This window comes from Glycine soja, chromosome 11 (genome assembly GCF_004193775.1).
Source record: "Glycine soja cultivar W05 chromosome 11, ASM419377v2, whole genome shotgun sequence".
NCBI classification, from domain to species: domain Eukaryota; kingdom Viridiplantae; phylum Streptophyta; class Magnoliopsida; order Fabales; family Fabaceae; genus Glycine; species Glycine soja.
In genome coordinates this window covers 42,680,881-42,703,374 of record NC_041012.1, presented here as the reverse complement: position 1 = coordinate 42,703,374, position 22,494 = coordinate 42,680,881, and the positions used below count along the sequence as shown (strand labels likewise).

The following is a 22,494-nucleotide window of genomic DNA, read 5'->3' as shown; positions in this document are numbered from 1 at the left end:
TCTTCTTTCTCTTGCATCTGTCGCCTTCAGTTGCGACTTTCCGCCACTTGCACCCTCTCTTTCTCTTGTTTCGTGTATAAATAAACATTATATCATAGCCTCTTCTTTTGGGTTATGAATCAAATTGCTGCTATAAAGGACCCAGAGGAGGGTTCCGAGAAGAAGAAGAAGAGCAATGAAGCAATAAGTGGCGAAGAAAAAAAAGAGGATCCAATGGAGCAGGAAATGGAATCACTCACCCCTGCCACCGTCTTTTGCATTAGGCTCAAGCAACCCAAGTCCAATTTGCTCTACAAAATGAGTGTCCCTGAAATTTGTCGCAATTTCAGGTATCTCTACACTTGCATGACTTGAATTTTGCGCTATCAGCCTTGAACTTTGTGTTTGAGCAGTAATAAGTAAACTACTAATTCTTGTTATATCGGAAATAGCTTCCTTTAATCTTTTGTGTCACTGAACTTGGGATTACCATGTCTATAGTAGTAAGATTTTTCAGTGTTTTTATCATAATTTAGTTTATCTGTTGACTTCAAGAGTTGGCTATGTAAGTTTGTATCCACTAACAAAGCAGGGGAGCTAGATCAAACTAAAGATGATCGTGAATCGTGATGCTGTTTCAATAAGGATAGACACCATAGTCAAGAAATATGTACCTATTGTTAAACCAACCTCAGACCTAACTCATTAACATTTGGTGGTATAGAATAAAAAAACATTGATTTGTGGTCTGCAAATCTGTAGTGTCTTATTAGTATTAATTCTGTTAAGTAGTGTTCCAGTCCAAACAGAGAATGTGACCTACAAAAAGCCTTTGACTACCAGATAGGTTTGTCAAGAAGGAGATGCTCCTGATTAGAACAAGAAAAACTGTAAATTGGATTTACACAATGCATACTAGAAGTGTTAGTACTTAGTAGTTCAAAATATTGCATTTAGATAGGATGACTGGCAAATAGAATCAAGTGCAGAAGAGGTTCTTAATAATGCTTCATGTCCGAAGGATTTCCATTTCATTTGACCACTTTGGTGAAAATATCCTTTTATGCCTTCTGGATTTTGTATAACCTTTTTAGTTTAGGATACTTATTTTGGAGGATACTGGCTCAGTGCATTGCTTTCCTTTGAATAAAATCATATTTTAGAAAATAAAGAGAGGATATCAATGCCTTGGGCAGAGAATCATGGAAAAATATAAAATTTGCAATATAGTTTTCCTTGAAAATGTGGATTGAGAAAAATTCCGGTCTGTCATCTGCTAAATTTTTTCAAACAAATATTATTCCTGCATATTTGTTTGATTGTTCCAAATTGTGAGAGGAAGATTTGTGGAAATTGTACAATCAGTCAAGTCATTACCTTTCTGTGTTGCTTGAAAATCAACATAGTAAACAACTTGTCTTTAGTACCCGCATTGTTTTCATTTCAGTGGTACTAGTGCCATTATTCTTACATGAGGGAACCACATTAGTTCATGCTTATGCTTTTGCTATCATTTTAACAGGAGTTTTGTTTTAACATCTTTTATTGTCTGAATTATAATTAAACTGTTTTATTTTTCTCCATATCAATATAAGCTTGAACAAACTTCATCTCTCACTTAAATATTTATATAAGCATCTTTGGGAAATGGGAAGTTGATTAATATGTAGATCAGTAGATGATCAACTTCCTTGGATGTACTTCATAATGCTGTGGAGTGTGGACGCTGGTTTAGCCAGTGCTCCGTACTTCGATGGGCACACACATATTATCTCACAAGTCACAACAATTCCTAAGACAATGTAGGCTGGTTTTTCATGGTTGATAGTTTATGAATCTGTTGGTGTAAAATTGGGATTATGTATTTGATCTTCTGAGCATATTATTTTATGTCCTTTATGGTATTCTAATTCTGGCGCTGTCCCTTTTTAAAAGAATTTATTGATTTTTTTCCTAGTGCTGTTTCCTGGTGTGGAAAACTGAATGCTATAGCTTGTGCTTCTGAAACGTGTGCAAGGATTCCAAGGTTAGTTTTATCCAGTAGTCATGTTTCCTGGGTGAAAATATTTGATTATGTGCTAAAATGTTTGTTTAAAATATGACTATTGGTTTGGATAACTGAAAGTTGATGGAAAAATTTAAGAGCCAAAAAACAGATTAGATTATTTTGAGGGTCCATTGAATTTTAGCATTTATGGATGAATTCAAGAACATTTGATTAATGTTTCAAAATTCAAACTTTCCCAATTGCTTTTATTCTATTGTGATACCCAGGCCAGAAGAAGCACTAGGAAAAGATATTATGGGATATATCTTTTTGTATATTTATCTAGGTGACTGTCTCTTGGATCTTCTTTTTCTGACTGGTTTACATAATAATTTTCTTGCTCTTAACCAGTTTCCTCATTTGTTGGCAAATGAATTTGTCAATCGACTTTAAGTTTTTGTCCTGCTTGGTTTCTACTTTCTAGTAATATTGTAAAAGGTTTATATTATATGCATTTTATAGGCATATTCATTTGTTAGACAGACCCACAAGCAAATTTGAATGAATAGGGTTTATGGCAAAAAGACTTGTTCACATGCTAAATAGGCTTTGCATAATGATGTCCAATGCTTATATCATTTATGTAATATGCTTCCAATATTTGTTCAAGTATTAAATTTATATAGACAAACAGTCACATATGATGTCTAACCCTGCTCAGTTGTGTGTACCCAGTAGTTACTTTAGCTTGCTGACACCCCTGTATGTCTGCTTTTACTGGCAATTTTTGTAACGGTTATTAATGTTTCTTTTTTCTAAAGCTCAACCGGAAATCCACCATTTTGGATCCCTATACATATTGTGATCCCAGAGAGGCCGACTGAATGTGCAGTATTCAATGTCATTGCAGGTATTTTGATGTCACTGCTTCCTTCTATAATCATGGATGTTGCAGTTTTACTGTTCTGTTGGTGTTGTTTGATCTTATTTTTCACTCTGGCAGGAATGCCAAAATTGGCTTAACAATGGTAAAATTAGGTGTTTGTCTTTTTCAATTTCATTATGATAGTAATGCAGTCAAACACTGATTTTAATAAACCCTTGGTATTATTCTTCTGCGGATACTGATATCAGTGTACTATAAACACCTGTGGGTGGATTTACAATGAAAGGTAAATACTGAAACAAAAACAGAAACAGATGAAGTGGGGTATACGAGAAACCCTACCCTCTCCTTTGATTGCCTTCTAGCAGTCTGTTTACTGATATCCCAACCCCTTCTTTGATTGCCTTATTGGCAATCTGTTACACCAATTTTTCCTTCCTGAGATTTCAATACCCCCTGATTGTCTTTTTTGCATCTGATATATTCCAAGGTCCAGATCCTCTGTGCCCCTTCCTAATATAACCCTTAGTAATTGGTGATTTCCTAGCACATTACCAGCATAAAGGTTCTGCCAAATCCATGAGGCTGTTCGACATTGTTTTCTTGCATAAACTAATTATGGATTTGGGAATATAAAATTCAGGTGTAAGGCCACAAGTTGAAAACACAGAAGAAATCTTTTAATTTTCAGAACTTTTGGTCTTGGCACTTGTATATGTTGAATTAAGCCAACTCTTGGAGGATCTTGATCTGGATAGCCTTTAAGCATCATTTCAGATGTTATTGACACAAGTGTTCACACTTTTTGAAGTTAAATGATTTAATGTTTGGGGTATCAAGTATCAACGGAAAGGTCTGAAGAATTTCCTTGATGACAATATTCAAAAAATTGCCACCATTATCGTTATTATCATTGTAACCAATTTACATGGAATATTTTTCATAAATTACATCTCATTTGTAATATTGGTAAAACGAAAAAGTAGTCAAATTGAATCTGAACAATTAACAATTAGCTCATCTATTCTTTTCTTCTTGCCCTCAAATTGGTGCTATTTCTTGTCTTTTTTTTTTTTTTTTTTTCTGGGCTTTTAGTTTCTGAACTGAACTGCTTCACTATCTATGTATGTGTGTCTATATAAATTTTGAAATTTGATCAGTTGAACTGTATGCCTTCACAGATTCTCCTCGTGATTCTGTCCAGTTCATCGAATGGTCCCCCACCTGCTGTCCTCGTGCATTATTGGTAGCAAATTTCCATGGGAGAGTAACTATTTGGACTCAACCGTCTCAAGTAAGTCAGAGTTACTTAAGTAGATACTTCTACAATCACAATTTCCTGCATAACATGGTTGTGTAGTATAATTGCAAGTGCTCTGTCATTGACTTTTATGTGGCCATGGATTTAATTATTAAGTTTGTTGTTCGTCTGTAAAATAATACATGTTACTATTGCTAAAACTTACCCCAAACTCTATAGATGTCTATTATTGAGATGGTTTTTCTAAATCACAGAATGGAATCTTTAGCTATGTATTATACCCTAGCTCTACAAGGAGGTTAATGAAATTGACTTAGCGCTTGTGTGTGCCTTTGAATCGATCTTTTGTCCAACTTTAACCTTCTCTTGCTTCTCCATTATTCATATATGCTTTTCTTGTTTATTTGTTACTGATTTCTTGTCCATTCAGGGGCAAGCTAATCTTGCACTTGATGCTAGCTGCTGGTTGCGAGAGCATGAGTGGCGGCAAGATATTGCAGTTGTTACGAAGTGGCTATCAGGGGTCTCCCTGGTATGCAAACAATGTCTCTTCTATGTGATGTTTAAATTTTCTGCATATCATTTTTGAGGAATTGTTATAATATTTTTTATTTATCCAATTTTGCCCTTAAACAATTGTTCCTAAAAAACATACTCTTTTTAAACAATTGTCTCTTAAAAAATTCTATCTCTAAACATTATTCTCTAAAAACTGTTTATGAGAGAGCTTTTTTAGAGATAAATTCTTAGAGGGGGTGAATTTTTATTTTTTTTAGATAAGGAAAACTTTGTTTAGAGAGACAATTTTTTTAAGCTAAATGGGTAATTCATATTTTCCCTAGAAAATCCCACAATTTGGAGGAACTTTTAATTGTTAACAAAACGTGAAGAGAAAGATTTTGTAGGATTAGTGAAAAATCCCTAATTCCCCTTTAGTCACAATGTCATTGCATTGTGCTGACTTACAACTTATACTGTAGCAAGCTTGCACACACACACATGGATCCTGTGTAATTCAATATGGTGATTCTGATATTTTTTAATCCAATTTAATTGTGTATTTGAAAAAATCAGTATAGGTGGCTTTCATCTAAACCAAGTGGTCCTGCCAATTCAAGGTCAACATTTGAAGAAAAGTTTCTTTCACAACAATGTCAAACTTCAGGTATTTTTTTCCATTTGCCATTATGATTGCCTTTTTTTCCAGTAATTTTTTTCACTGTAGCAGTTATGAGATATCAAAAGAAATACTACTTTTGACATTGTATTTTGTCATTTTTGGTAATATTTGTTTTTTTTCCTTTTCCAATGAACCATCTGAAAAAGCTTAAGCTAAAATTATATCTTCCACGGTGCAATCCAACAAGGATTTTTCATGCACAGATTAGATGTTGGAAGAAGAGGGACTTGTGTGTGTGTTGGGATTAGGGTTTGAGGGTCATATGGTCCATATGTATACTCTTTGTAATTTAGTTGATCATAGCGTATGATTCTGTTTCACCAGAGGACACAAGTCTATCGATTTCTCTTATTATTTTCCACTTTACATCGGGTTATAGCAATTTTCCATTTTGCTTTTCTGATTTTGACAATAGAAGTATCTTCGGGAAGACAAGTAATTTGAAGTGAAGTACTATACTTAATCTTCCTTCCACTTTTGATTGAGTTTGGCTTTTAATTATGATACTGAACCATCTTAGTGTCTGGCTGATGCTTATCAAGCCCTGATTCTTCTAGCGAGATGTGCTATATCGGACACTCATGTCATGATGACACTTGTAATGTGTCTATGTCTATGTCATGTTCTGTTTCCGTGCTTGTTAGTCTTAATATTAACACAATTACACAATTTGTATGTTGACGGTGTAGTGTTGACAACCATGGAAATGCCTGAAATTAGAACTTTTTTCCTCTCTTTATTTGATTGCTTATTTCAGTTATTTTTTTAATAATTCGTTTTACATGTTCATTTTAATATGTATATTAAAATTGCTGTATGCTAGTGTGTCTGACACATGGGTTTGTTTTGATTTCAGCTAGATGGCCCAATTTTCTTTGTGTCTGTTCTGTGCTTTCGTCAGGCTCTGTTCAACTTCATTGGTCTCAGTGGCCTCCTCAGAATGCAACACCACCCAAATGGTTTTGCACTAGTAAAGGACCATTGGGTTGTGGCCCCAGTGGCATTATGGCTGGTGATGCTATCATTACAGACAGTGGTGCCATGCATGTGGCAGGTGTGCCAATTGTTAATCCATCCACCATTGTTGTTTGGGAGGTTATGCCTGGGCCTGGTAATGGTTTCCAAGTAATTCCTAGAACAAGTACCAATAATGGTGTTCCACCTCCTCTTAGCTCACCCAACTGGACTGGTTTTGCACCTTTAGCTGCATATTTATTTAGTTGGCAAGATCATCTATTATCTGAAGAAAAACAAGGGAAAAACCAGACAAACCAAAACCTTGGTGATTCTATACCACTTAACTGTTCACCGGTTTCAAATTTTTCAGCATATGTGAGTCCTGAAACTGCAGCTCAAACTGCTGCAACCACTACATGGGGTTCTGGTGTAACAGCAGTAGCTTTTGATCCAACTTGTGGTGGTTCCGTGATAGCTGTTGTGATAGCTGAGGGTATGGACCTGATTCTTGATCTTTTTTCACACAATTTATATTTGTTCTGTGCTATGGCATACCTTCATTAATAATGATTTTGTTCCTTCAGTTTCAATATATTCTTCTGACATATAATTTACATCATGGTTATTGAACTCGAGTTAACTCGTTAACTCTTACGAGTTTACGAGTCCACTTACCCTCTGAGTTAACTCGTGTGTAAACTTTTTTTTTAGTAGACTCTGAGTCTTCTATAAACTCTAAGTAAACTTGGTAGACTTTCGAGTTTACCATTGAGTCAACAAGTTAAAAAAATTAGATCAAAATATAAGTCATTTTGGATTGTTTTCTGTTTGTCTAATGTTCAACATACCTTCATTTAGTGTGTTGTTCCCGAATAATAAAATTCTCACCTTTAATAACACCAAACTTTTGTTCTCTAATAACATCAAATCCTCGATGGGAGTGATCTACCACTACTATAACATCTGCAAGTTATTATCTAGTAGTGATGCATTACTAGACTTGATTATTTAAATATTGTGAAATTTATGATTTACTATTTTGCTTTATTATATTGTTAATTGGTATGTTATTTATAGATATTTTGTTATTATTTTTATATGAAGTGGACTCTTACGAGTCTACGAGTTAAATCCACGAGTCGAGTCTAGGGAACTCTCACTAGTCTACGTAAACTCTTGAGTTTGATAACCTTGATTTACATTATCATTATTTTACCCATTTTTATGATTGAGTCCTAGTGAATATCACTTAGATCTGAAAACTTTATTGTGTTTAATTGTTTATCTGTTCAAGTTATTAATCCATCGTATTTGTGAACATTTCACTTAGATATGAATAACAAGTTAGGGAGTAATTATACAATGTTGAAGACACACTAGGGATCAGATTTCACTTGGTTTTCTAACCATTAATTAGAATTCTGACCTAAATCTAAACAATCAATTGATGGGAAACCATTAAAGTCATGGAGAAGAGTTAAAATACTAAAGCTCCAAATAAAGTCATTCTGAATCAAATTAAATCACGTATAAATCTTAATAATTAAAGCCCAAGACCTGTTTAATTTTGGAATACATGGGTTTGTAATTGAAACCAATAAATTGATTAAATAACCTTTCATTGTGGTCAAACTACTTGTCTTTTTAATAACAGCTATGCGTTATGAAACAAAAGGAATTTAAATATCCACAATTGAGAAGAAAAAATTGAATGTCAAATGATAGTATGATACAAATGGAGCATATGAAGGTTATGCATGTTCCCTGCAAATAATCGTGTTTCCAGTCTTGGACTACTCATCCTTGAACAAGTTGGACATTTTAGCCATGACCAACTAAAGTAACATACTGGAAGGACCCATGTGTTTTATCTAGCCATCTCTACATCTTTAGATTTCGTGACAATGCTATCTGTGATTTATGTTTGGCAGAATTTATGCCATAGTTTCTTGTGCATTGATCATTGAGCTAGGAAATTGATATTATATTTATAAGTATATAATTTATCTTACCTTTGTAGGACAGTACATGTCCCCATATGATCCAGATGAGGGCCCATCAATCACAGGGTGGAGAGTGCAACTCTGGGAATCATCTTTACAGCATGTTGTCCTTCATCCAATATTTGGGAATCCCACTTCCAGTATGGGTGGACAGCCTCCTATGCAAACTGTTTGGCAGACCAAAGTGGACCTGAGCATTCCACCAACAAATGATTTCAAGAATCATCAAGCTCCAGCAGTTGGAATGAACACTGACATTCAAAAGGTATCCGAGTTTGGTTTTGATAAGTCAAAAAGGGTCAATTTTGATCCTTTTGATCTTCCAAGTGATGTTAGGGCACTTGCACGAATTGTATACTCTCCTCATGGTGGTGAAATTGCCATTGCTTTTCTTCGGGGTGGAGTGCACATCTTTTCTGGTCCAAATTTTGCACCTGTAGACAACTATCAGATTAGTGTTGGATCTGCAATTGCTGCTCCTGCTTTTTCTTCAACAAGCTGCTGTTCAGCTTCTGTTTGGCATGACCCAAGCAAAGATCAGACAATTTTGAAAATAATCCGGGTTCTTCCTCCTGCTATTCCAACTAGTCAAGTAAAGACCAACTCATCAAACTGGGAGCGTGCAATTGCTGAAAGGTGATTTCTTAAAACCCTTCTCAGTATATGACATGTTAATGCTTTCTTATTTCTTTTACATAACTCAGTGGAGGTTGTGATTTATTTCCCTTTTCAATTGTTTATTTTGTTGCGAACTGACATCTGTTAGGAAAAGCAGGTTTTGGTGGAGCCTTTTGGTTGGAGTTAATTGGTGGGATGCTGTGGGCTGTACACAGAGTGCTGCTGAGGATGGTATTGGTAAGGAGGTGCAAATTATTTAGTCATGTCGAAGTTAGTGCCAGGGGAATTAGAGAAAAGGGATAAAGCAATTTGCTTTGTTTCATATATGCATTCTACTATGAAGCAACTGCACAATGTGCCATTGATGCTCTGTATTGATGAGTTTCTTTGTTTTTTCCTTTTTCTGTTTCAGTTTCACTCAACAGTGTTATCGCAGTCTTGGATGCAGACTTCCATTCTCTTCCTTCTGCTCAGCACAGACAACAGTATTGTCCTGTATACTTCTCTGAACTTTCACCATTAGCTTTCGTAGTTATCTTCTTCATTGTTAGGTCCTGGGGTGTCTTATTATTTTTCTGTTGTTTCATAGTGTTTCTGGGATATAATATTACCTGGATAATGGACCTTGCAGTAGATACTTGTTATTAGCAATTTTATCTCTATCTCATAGTTTTAACTATTGGCTTCCTTATAGGACTTTATGCTGACACAACTTGATGTTCATTTCCACCTGATGATCCTGTCATCCTGCTTTGTTTCCCTTCTTGTTTTACTATGTTTCCTGTTGGCACAGATCTCCCCCCTTCCTCAAAGTTCTAATATTGGCTTTGACATTCTTAATTATTTTTTTAGCCATTTCATTGGATTGTTTCAATTTATGTTAGTCTAGTATGAATCTCATTTTAAATCTTTTCAGTACCTTCTGAGATCCACTTGAACTAAACTTTCAGTATCCCTGTCCTGTGTCTTTCAATTATTGTTATAAAGTTAAACAATATTTTACTTTCAGTTTCTCCTGTTTATTGGTGTTTTTATGAAGACGTGTGGAAATGGGCGTGTTGATGCTTTTTGGGCTAAAAATAGCTTGGTTTTGTATGATTGCAGAGTCTAGACAGGATAAAGTGTAGGCTGCTTGAAGGGGCAAATGCTCAAGAGGTCAGGGCAATGGTTCTGGATATGCAAGCTAGGTTGTTGTTGGATATGCTTGGGAAGGGAATTGAGTCTGCTTTGATAAATCCTTCAGCTTTAGTGCCCGATCCATGGCAAGTATCTAGTGAGACATTAACCAGCATTGACCCTGAAGCAGTGGCTGTTGAACCTGCACTAGTTCCATGTGTTCAGGTTTGCTTTGGTCTCTGTTGTAATCATGTGCTCCTTATTTTGTTTAATGAGAAGATCTACACTCAGCTTTCTGGTGTAGCAATGGTTAACTGCATGGTTCAGTCCGCATACTTTGTTTTGTATGCACTTGGCATACATTTTATTTATATTCATTTGTTAAGAAAACTGATTTTTTTTTTACATATAGTAAACAATACCCGCCAACCTATTGAACATGTAATATTATTAAAACCTTTGATTCTCTCTCTTTGTTCAATAAGCTGACATTTTTTTTTAATTTGTTTAACATTTGACTGTATATACATCTCAGAATTGTTTCAATATTACTCAGGCTTATGTTGATTCAGTTCTTGATCTAGCTTCACACTTTATCACCCGGTTGCGGCGTTATGCAAGTTTCTGCCGTACATTGGCAAGTCATGCTGTAACTGCAGGGACGGGAAATAACCGAAATGTGGTAGCTAGTCCTGCCCAATGTTCTGCAACTCCTGCAACAAGTCAGGGTAAATGTGCAATGATATGATATTGTATTGTTTTTTTTAATAGTTTGTTTTATTCTATTAAAATTTGTTTCATTTTATTTATAACAAATCAGATAGATCCTTACTTCTAAAGTCTTGTCATTATGGATCTACTATAGAAGCAAGGATTTGGTGCTCTGTTTTTTATTCTCACAAAAAACTCAGTTGTCCAACCTTGAATACCTTTATTTGTCTTTCTATCATCATTACCTTTATTCTTTATATTACATTTTGATATGGTTATAATTTTTCCCTTCATGTTTGAATAGTTTTCTAGAAGGTTGGATAGGATAAAATCAGATCTCATTTGATCTTTGATTTTCTTCTATAATCAAATTTGATCTTGTTTTTATTTTGATTTATCCTTGATTTTCTCCTATCTTTAATTTAATTTACTTTGCAATCAGATTGGCTGGAGAATCTCTCTAACCAATTTTACCTATTCTTATCCTCATTGTAACTCTCTCTTAATCAATGAATAAGAAAATCATTCTCTTCTATACTACTTTACATACCAAATTAAAGCAAAAACAACGTTGTCCAGGAGGTCAAAATGGGACAACCAGTTCTAGTGGAAGCACACAGATGCAAGCTTGGGTACAAGGGGCCATTGCCAAGATTAGTAGCACTACTGACGGAGTGTCCAACCCGGTTCCTAACCCCCCCATCAGTGGTCCTTCGTCCTTTATGCCCATAAGCATTAATACAGGAACTTTCCCTGGAACACCTGCAGTTCGACTTATTGGGGACTGTCATTTCCTCCATAGATTATGCCAACTGTTGCTCTTCTGTTTTTTCTTTCGACGAGCACAACAACCCCGCTATGCGGGAGGTGTACAGAGAACTGCTGACACAAATCTACAAAAACCTCAACCTAATGCTTCTGTCCCTGGCAAGGTGGAGGAAATTGCAAAACCAGTGTCAACTGTGGTTAGGCCAGATGATGGTCAGGCTGGTCGAGTTAGTCAACTTGTGCCTGCATCAAAAGGAGGTGAAGAACCATCTCCAGGGCGTTCAAGAATTGGTACTGGAAATGCTGGCCTAGGATATACATATGAAGAGGTATAACTATATTATGACTTGTCTGAAAGCGCTCCTATTTCAGTGATTTATGACTGACATAAATGTGTTTCAAAAGTCAACATAATCCTCTCTTGTACTTACGTAGGTTAACTGTTAACTTATGGTCTTACTACACTGGTAATGCAGGTCAAGGTTCTTTTTCTAGTACTTATGGATCTATGTCGCCGAACTGCTGGCTTGCAACACCCGTTGCCAGTTTCTCAGGTGGGGAGTAATAACATACAGGTTCGGCTGCATTATATTGATGGGAACTACACTGTACTGCCTGAGGTTGTGGAAGCAGCCCTTGGCCCCCATATGCAGGTTACTTTCTGTTTTCCCATTTCAAAGTCAGTATTTTTGGCAGACAAACAAATTCATGATTTTGAAAACAAGATGTAATAGCGATACCTGCTAGTCAAGTAGGACTAGAAAGGGCTCTATTGTCTTTCTTCAGTAACGATGCTTTTTTGACGAAGTTTCTGATTTAGTGATGGAGCACACTGTTAGATTATGTAGGAGCATTTGATGATTGAATGTTGTGCTTTTTAAAAAATATATGTTTTTGTTCTTTTTGGGTGCATTAAAATGTGTTTGTTTCCTTGGAATAAGTGACTATCTTTCCTGTGAATTAATCCTGCCCTCAAAACTAAATAAAAACTGGCTATGCAGAACATGCCCCGTCCTAGAGGTGCTGATGCTGCTGGTCTTCTACTACGTGAGCTAGAACTCCATCCTCCAGCTGAAGAGTGGCATAGACGGAATATGTTTGGTGGACCTTGGTCTGATCCAGATGATTTGGATTCTGCAAATGATGCACCAAAACTTATTAGTTTAAATCCACTTGATTCCAGCTCATTGGAAAATTGTGATGTCTACTATGGAGCCAATGGCTTATGGCCAAGGAAGCGCAGGATGTCTGAACGAGATGCAGCTTTTGGGTTGAACACTTCTGTGGGCCTGGGAGCATACCTTGGTATAATGGGATCTCGAAGAGATGTTGTTACTGCATTGTGGAAAACTGGCCTTGAAGGGATCTGGTACAAGGTATGGAAAGAAACTTTGTTTGGTTTTTTGTGTTGTTTTATATCCTCCATATGTGCATGTAAGGTTTTATAACCTATTAAATGTTTGGTATTTAGTACGGTCCAAGAGTTATTCTTTTTAATCTTTGATAAAGTCATGGCGGTTTTCTCTTGATAGATGCAAGACAAATTGCTAATTGACAACCGATGTAAATGAAATGTTGAATGATTGAAAATTTTAGCAGTGTCAGACTTGTTAATCTGGCTAACATGGACCAAATTTGTAAACAAAGCCATTCCTTCAATGATGCCTAGAAATTAGTAATAGACACTTCTCTTTCTTCTTCCTGACCTTTTAATTTCATTATCTGCTTGCATGTAAATATTATTTTACTTTCTCATTCTCCATTTTACTTCTGTTTGATACAGTGTATAAGATGTCTGCGGCAGACTTGTGCTTTTGCCTCACCAGCTTCCACCAATCTTCCCAGTCAAAATGACCGGGAGATTTGGTGGATCAGCCGCTGGGCTTATGGATGTCCAATGTGTGGTGGAACATGGGTTCGAGTTGTATAGCTGGCTTCAATACAAAATTGTCATTTGAGTTTCTCTTTTGGTGAGGGAAGAATTGCTTGTATTTTACCTGCAGAAACTGAAGGTGGATGGAATTGTACAGGAGAGGAGACATGTAGATTACCTGACAGGTTCTTTATCAGTATGTTGTCATTAAAAGTGACCAAACGAACTTGGATTTGAGTATTATTCTACTGATCACTATGTAAAGTTCCAAGAGTTATCAACTAATTCACCTAGATCTCAAATTTCTTTGGAATTATGATCATGTGATTCGTGTTACACCGCCAAAATTAGGTATTATCCTTGTGATGTTTGTAGTTGCTCCTTCAACATCTATGGTTTAGGATTTTTAACCCTTAAAATTGACTTGAGTGCACCATATCAAGCACAACATATGGTGATATCATGCAAGGCATATTAATTTTCCTTTTACTCATCACAAGTTAGTTGGATGATCATTTGGTCATAATTTTTTTCTTTCACCGTGCGTCTTTTCTGTCAAATGCTTTATGTTTATTTTTGGAATTAGTAATCTAGAAGATTGAATAATTAGGAATTTGGATCAGATTATTCTAATTTAAATCAGAATCAGATTACTTTGATTTGATTTGATCCTTTTTTATTTACTTTCCATTTTATATTTATTATGTAATCAGGCAGCCTTGCCTATATATGTATCCTTATTATTTATGAAATAATATAGTGAAAGTATTTCTTCCTCTCCTATAATTTTTCTCTAGCAGTCCCTAAAACCACTTGGTATTATAGCTTCTACTTTGATCATGTAGTAGCCCACCATGGAAAAAACCACTACAACCAAAGAAAATTCCTCCACCATGTCTTCCATGAATTCTGGAGGTACTAAAACTACATCCCTGGTTGCATCTGATTCTCTATCCATGGGTATCAATTTACAACTTTTAATCCAAAAGTTGAATGGTAAAAACTACATTAAATGGGCTCGTTCCGTGAAACTAGCCCTTGAGGGCAAGGAAAAGTTGGACTACCTACCAGGAGACATCCCTCAACTAGGACACTCTAATCATTCTCTCCCAAAATGAAAGTTAGAAAATTGGTGCCAATCAACTCAATGGACTCTCGTCCGTTGGGAAGCCATTCTTATTCCTCCCAACCGCGAAAGATGTATAGGAGGTTGTCCACTATTGTTATTCTGATTTGGAGAACTCTTCCTAGATTTATGAACTCAAGAGTTTTACAATTTTAATTATATGGTTTCTTGTCCTATTCATGCAATTATATGCATTATCTAATTAAATAGCATTAGAATAGGAAAAAAGTAGCGAAGGCTTATTAAAATTGTTATTTTATCATTTGTTTATGTACCAAAAATCCAATGCAACTCATAACCACATTACTTAAATTGAATTTCGTTGTTCATGTCCTTTTAGTATTAAAAAATTAAATTAAACTAAATATTTTAATGTTTTAACTTCAAAAAGCATGCATGTATATATAAGAGAAACTATAAGAGAAGATAATTAGGTATAGCAAAAGTGGCAACAAAAATACAATTTTCTAAAACAGATTTTAAATTAAATTTACAAAACATATTATTTATTTTAATTATCCTCTAAAATATAGTTCTTAAAAATTACAAAGCAAAACTAAATCTCACATAATTAATAATGTATCATAGTTTTAGAGAGCATAATACATCTTTGCTTTGGGATCATATGTTTACCATGCTCCCTTGCATAACAAAGTTACCAAGCACTAACGTTACCGATTGCCAAATTAACAATTGAACCATCCTTATTAGTAAAAGAGGCTAAAGAAAATTCTTCGAGCTATATCTCATTTGGTTTTTTCATCCACCTCACACCTATCAACGCTTGGTCCTTCACATTCATAGTGAACATAAGTGAAGTTATTCATACCAAAATTGTTTAAAAAATAAGAAAAAATGAAAAAGATGTTTCAAAAAATGACGAATATTACTTTCGATCCTTGAGGAGGTACCACACGGGAAAAAAATTTCCTTGAATGAAATATGACTTTGAAATAAGGACGACATGCCCTTCCTAAATTCACTTTCTTATCCCCAAAAGGGAACCTCATTTAAATACAAAACAGTTTGAACCATATTTTGATTTTGTCCTTGAGATCAAACAATTTTGCAAGTGAACAAAAGGATGTAAAAACAAATGTTTTACTTTTTCTTGTTTAAAATGATTTTTCTTAAAAATATATATTCATGTAATTGCCCCATAAAGAGATTGTTCATCACCAATGATAACATTCACTTCATCTTCATTGTAGCAATCTTTGAAGTAGTGGCTTCCCCTTGCATCATCAAATAAGGTGTCCTAGTAACCAATGAAATTACACTTGAAGAAGAATGTTTTATGTGCTTATATCTTGCTTACAAGAGCTGCTGCAATGTTAATTATATCATTTCTTGTCTTATCCATGCTATTATATGCGTTTTCTAGTTAAATAACATTAGATTAGAAAAAAATAGCAAAGGTTTACTAAAATTGTTATTTTATCATTTGTTTATATACCAAGAAATATATGCAACTCACAATCACATTATTTAAATTAAATTTCGTTGTTCATGTCCTTTCAGTATTAAATAATTAAATTAAATCAAATATTTTATTGTTTTAACTTTAAACAACATGCATGTATGACTCATAAACATTGCGTGTTATGACATATTTGTAAGTACACATAAAAGTACACAAACATGTACACCTCAACAAACATATATATATAAACATAACGCACATACACATGCATGCATGCATGTATATATAAGAGAAACTATAAGAGAAGATAATTAATTGTAACAAAAATGACAAAAAAATATAATTTTCTAAAACTGATTTTAAATTAAGTTTACAAAACATATTATTTATTTTAATTATCTTCTAAAATATAGTTCTTAAAAATTAAAAAGCAAAACTAAATCTCATATCATTAATCATGTATTATAGTTTTGGAAAGGATAATTCTATCTTTGCTTTGGGATGATATGCTTAGCATGCTCCCTTGCATAACAAAGCGACCAAGCACTAATGTTAAATATTGGCAAATTAACACTTGAACCATCCTTATTTATGTAATTGTCTCATAAAGAGATTGTTTATCACCAATGATAAAATTCACTTCACCTTCAATGCAGTAATCTTTGAAGCAATGGCTTCCCATTGCATCCTCAAATAAGGTGTCTTGGTAATCAATGAAATTACGCTTAAATAAGAATGTTTTATGTCCTTATATCTTCCTGTCATTGTTGGTGCAATTTTAATTATATCGTTTCTTGTCCTATCCATCTATTATATGCATTCTCTAATTAAATAATATTAGATTAAGAAAAAATAGTGAAGGTTTATTAAAATTGTTATTTTATCATTTGTTTATGTACCAAGCACATTGCATAAATTGAATTTTGTTGTTCATGTCCTTTTAGTATTAAAAAATTAAATTAAACCAAATATTTTTTTTGTTTTAACTTTAAAAAGCATGCACATATGACACATAAACATTTCATGTTATGCCATATTTGTGTGTAGACATACATAAATGTACACAAACATATACACCTGAACAAACATGTGTATATAAACATAACACACAGATATGCACGCACATACACATGCATGGATGTATATATGGGAGAAACTATAAGAGAAGATAATTAAGTGTAGCAAAAGTGGCAACAAAAATAAAATTTTCTAAAATAGATTTTAAATTAAATTTACAAAACATATGATTTATTTTAATTATCTTTTAAAATATAATTCTTAAAAATTAAAAAGCAAAACTAAATGTCACATAATTAATCATGTATAATAGTTTTAGAGAGGATAATGCTATCTTTGTTTTGGGATGATATATGCTTAGATGTTCCCTTGCATAACAAAGCGACTAAGCCCTTACTAAGCACTAACATTACATTGGAAGATTAACAATTGAATCATCCTTATTAGTAAAAGAGGCTAAAGAAAATTTTCCGAGCTATAACTCATCTTTTTCATCCACCTCACACACCCTGTAGTATTAACCCTTGTCCTTCACAATCATATTCAACATAAGTAAAGTTATGGATACAGAGATTGTTTAAAAAATAAGAGAAAATGAAAAAAGATGGTTCAAAAAACTATGAATATTACTTTCTATCATTGAGGAGTTACCACATGAGAAAAAATTTGTTTCATGCATGAAATATGACTCTAAAGTAAGGACATCATGTCTTTCCTATCCCAAAAGGGAACCTCCTTAAAATACAGAAGAGCTTGAACCATAGGCTGATTCTTGTCCTTGAGCTCTAATAAATTCTAGTCCAGTAATATTAGTCCGCACAACTTTGATCACACAATTTTACAAGTGAACAAAAAGATGTAAAAATAAATGTTTTAATTTTTCTTGTTCAAAATGATTACTCTTAAAAATATATATTTATGTAATTGTCCCATAAAGAGATTATTCACTTGATAACAAAGCGACCATGAAATTTTTTGAATATTCCTCTTCTATTAGAAGCATCCAAATCACACACATTTTTTACAAAATCAACACAAATCCTCACTGTTCGTCCCTCCCTCTATTATACCAACCTCACGCTAAATGTAGCGTTGTCCTTTATGAAAGTTGTCTGGTTGATATTAAAGTAGCATACTCTGCGTGTTTGGATATCATACGAAATCGGTTTTGGGTACTAAAATTACGGTGTTACCATCAATTTCGAAAAATAACAATATGTTATTTTAGTTCCATCGTGAGATTGGCCACAATTTTATTTTACAGTGCCACCCTTCCAAACACACTCTGTTTAACATATATTTTTAAAGCCAAAACGAGGCTATTCTAGGACAAAAAAATGGGTGAAACTATATTGTATTTGACATAACCAACACGTTCAAAGAAAATAAATAAGTCTACATATGTTTAAATTGAACAAATTCATAAAATACTTCTAAAAGAAATTCACTTGTATTAGTTATTTATTTTTTATCCGTAAAAAATAAAAACAATATAATTTTTTTTTATAATACTCATATACTTTACATAAACAACTAAATTAGATCCATGTATACAAACTATCCATGTTTATGAAAAAATATTACATAACTCTCTTAGTTTACAAATAAAACAATTATCCTTAAACGTCACTCTCAAGCATTCTAAGGGGCAATTAACCTCTACCACTCCAAGTTCGTGGCACTTACAATGAAAGTTCACATACCCTCTTAGAAGATAAAACTCCTACTATCAAGTGCAAGGCCATCGGTTTAAAAATCAATGCTTTTTTTATATTAAAAATTACAATAAAATGACATTATCTATATTAAAATATTACATTTTTTCTATAAAAACTTGAGATTAAGACATTAACAAGCTGAAAGGCAAAGCTGAATTTCAGGATGTCTTAATTCCACTTTCAACGTACGTTGAGTTAAATTGCAAATTGTTCATTGATCTTTAATATATCATTTTGTTCTTTCAAGGAATTTCCTTCTCAAAGAATTAGTAACTTGATTATAACCCATAAAAATAAGTGAAAAAGGCTATGCCTAATTTGCAAAAAAACTACAAGAAAAAGTGGGATGAAGAACACAATTTTAATTTGTTTGCCATTGATTCTAAACATGCAACTGCATAAAATGACCTCTGTTGAAAAAAACTTTCTAGCTTCTTCCTCTGTTACGAACTCAATCAAAAGACCTGCTACAGACAATTTCCATTTGCACTAAAATTGGATGGCATTACACAATTTGATTGATTGTGTCGACAAAAAATAAAGTTCTGTCAGGGTTAGTACCTAAAAGAGACAGCGAACTCAATACGATAAGAGTACAGAGTCATAACGCTTCTAGAGCAACCATATGATCACGAGTACCAATTCAAGCCAAACCAAAAAATGGAATGGGTTTTTCCATCTTTAAGAATTCCATAAAATGTTTAGATTTCTAAATTGAATATTCCAGTAGTTAATTTAGCATTTTAAAAAAATAAGTGATGCAAGAGAAAGTAAAAAAAGATGAGAGATCCTTTACAAGAATGATTGATTTGTTAGAATTTAGAAAGGAGGATGTGATAATACTATGCAAATTGGTGTATTTTCCATAGCTCACTATTTGTTCTGTGCTGGTACAAAGAAATTAGCTTCTTCTGAATTCTGATTTGCAGTATTTTGATCACTAAGTAACCATTAAAGACATTTTAATAATGTTTCAGTAACAATTAACCAAATAACGAGAGATATAATTAACAAAAAATAATATTAGTCCCACTTAGGGAATATTTAGTACTAAAAGAAACCAACATCGTATGGAAAAACAAGCAGCCTATATTAGTAGCCAACGTGAAGACAAAATTTAAGAAGCTATATTAGCTTACTATTTTTACAAAACCACCATGAAGATAAATATGCTCAGGAAATCAGTAACTTGTCCTGCCATCACCCTCAGTTATCACGTCCTGGAAGGTTCCATTGCTAGGAATCATGGGCAAGACATGCTCTTGATGGGGTACAATGACATCAAGAAGATAGGGGCCAGGGGTCTCCAGCATTTTCTGAATTGCCGCTCTAAGGTCTTCTTTCTTGGTCACACGAGCTGCCGGTATCCCACAAGCATCAGCAAACTTCAACATATTGGGGTATATGGCATTCTCATTAGAGGGGTCTCCCAGATATGTGTGAGCCCTGTTAGACTTATAGAACCGATCCTCCCACTGAACAACCATACCCAAGTGTTGATTATTCAACAACAATATCTTAACAGGGAGCTTCTCCACCTTGATGGTGGCCAGCTCCTGAACATTCATCATAAAACTCCCATCACCATCAATGTCAACCACAACCGCACCGGGATTAGCCACAGCCGCACCAATGGCAGCCGGCAATCCAAACCCCATAGCACCAAGACCACCGGATGTTAACCACTGCCTAGGCCTCTTGTACTTGTAAAACTGAGCAGCCCACATCTGGTGCTGTCCAACTCCGGTACTCACAATAGCTTCCCCATTGGTTAACTCGTCAAGAACCTGTATAGCATACTGAGGAGAAATCTCTTTCTCAAAAGTCTTATAACTCAAAGGAAACCTTCGCTTCTGCTCATTCAGTTCTTCCCTCCAACCTCTAAAATCAAGCTTCCCTGCAACCCCTCTGCTCTCTAACACGCGATTAATCCCCTTCAATGCCAACTTCAAATCCGCACAAACCGACACATGCGGCTGCTTGTTCTTCCCAATCTCAGCTGAATCAATATCAATGTGAACAATCTTAGCCCGGCTCGCAAAAGCCTCAAGCTTCCCGGTGACACGGTCATCAAACCTCACCCCAAACGCAAGCAAAAGATCAGCCCTATCCACAGCATAATTAGCATAAACAGTCCCATGCATCCCAAGCATCTGAAGAGAATTATCATCAGCAATGGGATAAGCACCAAGACCCATCAAAGTGCTAGCAACAGGAACACCGGTGAGCTCGACAAAACGCCGCAATTCCTCACTAGAATTCAAACAACCACCACCAACATACAAAACCGGTTTCTTAGATTCCATAACCAACCTCACAATAAGCTCCAAATGTTTCTCATTAGGAGACTTAGGCAACCTAGACGTGTAACCAGGTAACCTAATTGGTTGATCCCAATTAGGAATCGCAAGCTGTTGCTGAATATCTTTAGGTATATCAATTAACACAGGGCCAGGTCTACCCGAAGTGGCTAAGAAAAACGCTTCATTAACGATTCTAGGAATGTCATCAACATCGAGAACGAGATAGTTATGCTTAGTGATGGAACGTGTTACCTCGACGATGGGGGTTTCTTGGAAGGCGTCTGTGCCGATCATGCGGCGGGGGACCTGGCCGGTGATGGCGACGAGGGGGACGCTGTCAAGCAAGGCGTCGGCGAGGCCGGAGACGAGGTTGGTGGCGCCGGGGCCGGAGGTGGCGATGCAGACGCCGGGGAGGCCGGAAGAGCGGGCGTAGCCCTCGGCGGCGAAGACGCCGCCCTGTTCGTGGCGAGGGAGGACGTTGCGGATGGAGGATGAGCGAGTGAGCGCCTGGTGGATCTCCATGGAGGCGCCTCCGGGGTAGGCGAAGACGTCCGTCACGCCCTGCCGCTCCAGCGCCTCCACGAGGATGTCGGCGCCCTTGCGGGGCTCATCGAGGCCGAATCGGGAGGCGAAAGCTTCAGCGGCGGCGGTGGAGGATTTCGTGGTTGCATCGGATAGGGCGCTGGAGATTCTGAGAGAACGGCGCTGGGAGTGATGGGGGCTGTATGGGATTGCGAAACGCACAAAGGGATTCGGGGAATGGGATGATGAAGGGAGGACGCTGAACGCAGCTTTTGGGGCAGTTATAGCCGCCATCTTCCAATACCACAATAATCTAAAGCCAGGCCCTAATAATCTATATAAAAACTGAATTCTCCCTGCTGCTCCCACATTTTAACTGTGTTTATGCTTTTCACTTTTCATTCATTAACCTATTTTAATTTATTATTATTTTTATTCAAATTCAAACATTTCATGAATTAACTTAGGTTTAATTACTGTTTTATTTTAGTTCTTGAATTTTGGTTATATTTTTTTTTTTTAGTTTCTGAAATTTAAAAATAATTTTTAGTCTTTATATTTTGAAAATGATATTTTTTAATTTTTAACATAATAATAAATTGATCCTTTATGGTGATGTGTAATTACTTTGTAAGATTTATTGTTTTATTATATGAAGTAGTGTTTAAATTTATTGTTTTATTATATGAAGTAGTGTTTAAATTTATTGTTTTTTACATAATTTTTTTATTTGTTGTCTTGTTTTATTTACTATTGTTTATTTTAATGAAATTCCTATTTTAATATAATGTTCATTGTTTTAATTATAACATTATTTGTTTTAAATTTTTAACAAAGTATTTGATCTTCAAACAAAAAAAAATGGGGCAATACAATATTAATTAAAAACTTAAAATTGTAATTACATAATAATACACTTTGGCATATAATATATATAAAAAAAAACACATATAAATAATACTATAATGACATTTTAAACAGGCACAAAACAGTTGAGTATGATATAATTATAAGTGGTCAAATTTTAGTTTGCATGGACCGAAAAG

General features: G+C 34.9%; 2 protein-coding genes across 2 annotated transcripts; one reads left to right on the top strand and one right to left on the bottom strand.

The window, feature by feature from the left end:
* LOC114374577 (mediator of RNA polymerase II transcription subunit 16-like) lies at positions 1 to 13,878 on the top strand. The gene is made up of 16 exons (XM_028332239.1): positions 1 to 329; positions 1,937 to 2,005; positions 2,788 to 2,876; positions 4,034 to 4,146; positions 4,544 to 4,645; positions 5,188 to 5,278; positions 6,150 to 6,743; positions 8,271 to 8,889; positions 9,029 to 9,108; positions 9,284 to 9,366; positions 9,976 to 10,212; positions 10,544 to 10,715; positions 11,278 to 11,795; positions 11,943 to 12,119; positions 12,468 to 12,842; positions 13,250 to 13,878. The coding sequence occupies exons 1-16, from the start codon at positions 115 to 117 to the stop codon at positions 13,394 to 13,396; spliced, it is 3,681 nt and encodes a 1,226-aa protein (XP_028188040.1). The 5' UTR covers positions 1 to 114; the 3' UTR covers positions 13,397 to 13,878.
* Positions 13,879 to 19,608: 5,730 nt separating this feature from the next.
* LOC114374889 (acetolactate synthase 2, chloroplastic-like) lies at positions 19,609 to 21,801 on the bottom strand. The gene has a single exon (XM_028332609.1). The coding sequence runs from the start codon at positions 21,740 to 21,742 to the stop codon at positions 19,805 to 19,807; it is 1,938 nt and encodes a 645-aa protein (XP_028188410.1). The 5' UTR covers positions 21,743 to 21,801; the 3' UTR covers positions 19,609 to 19,804.
* Between the last annotated feature and the right edge of the window lie 693 nt (positions 21,802 to 22,494).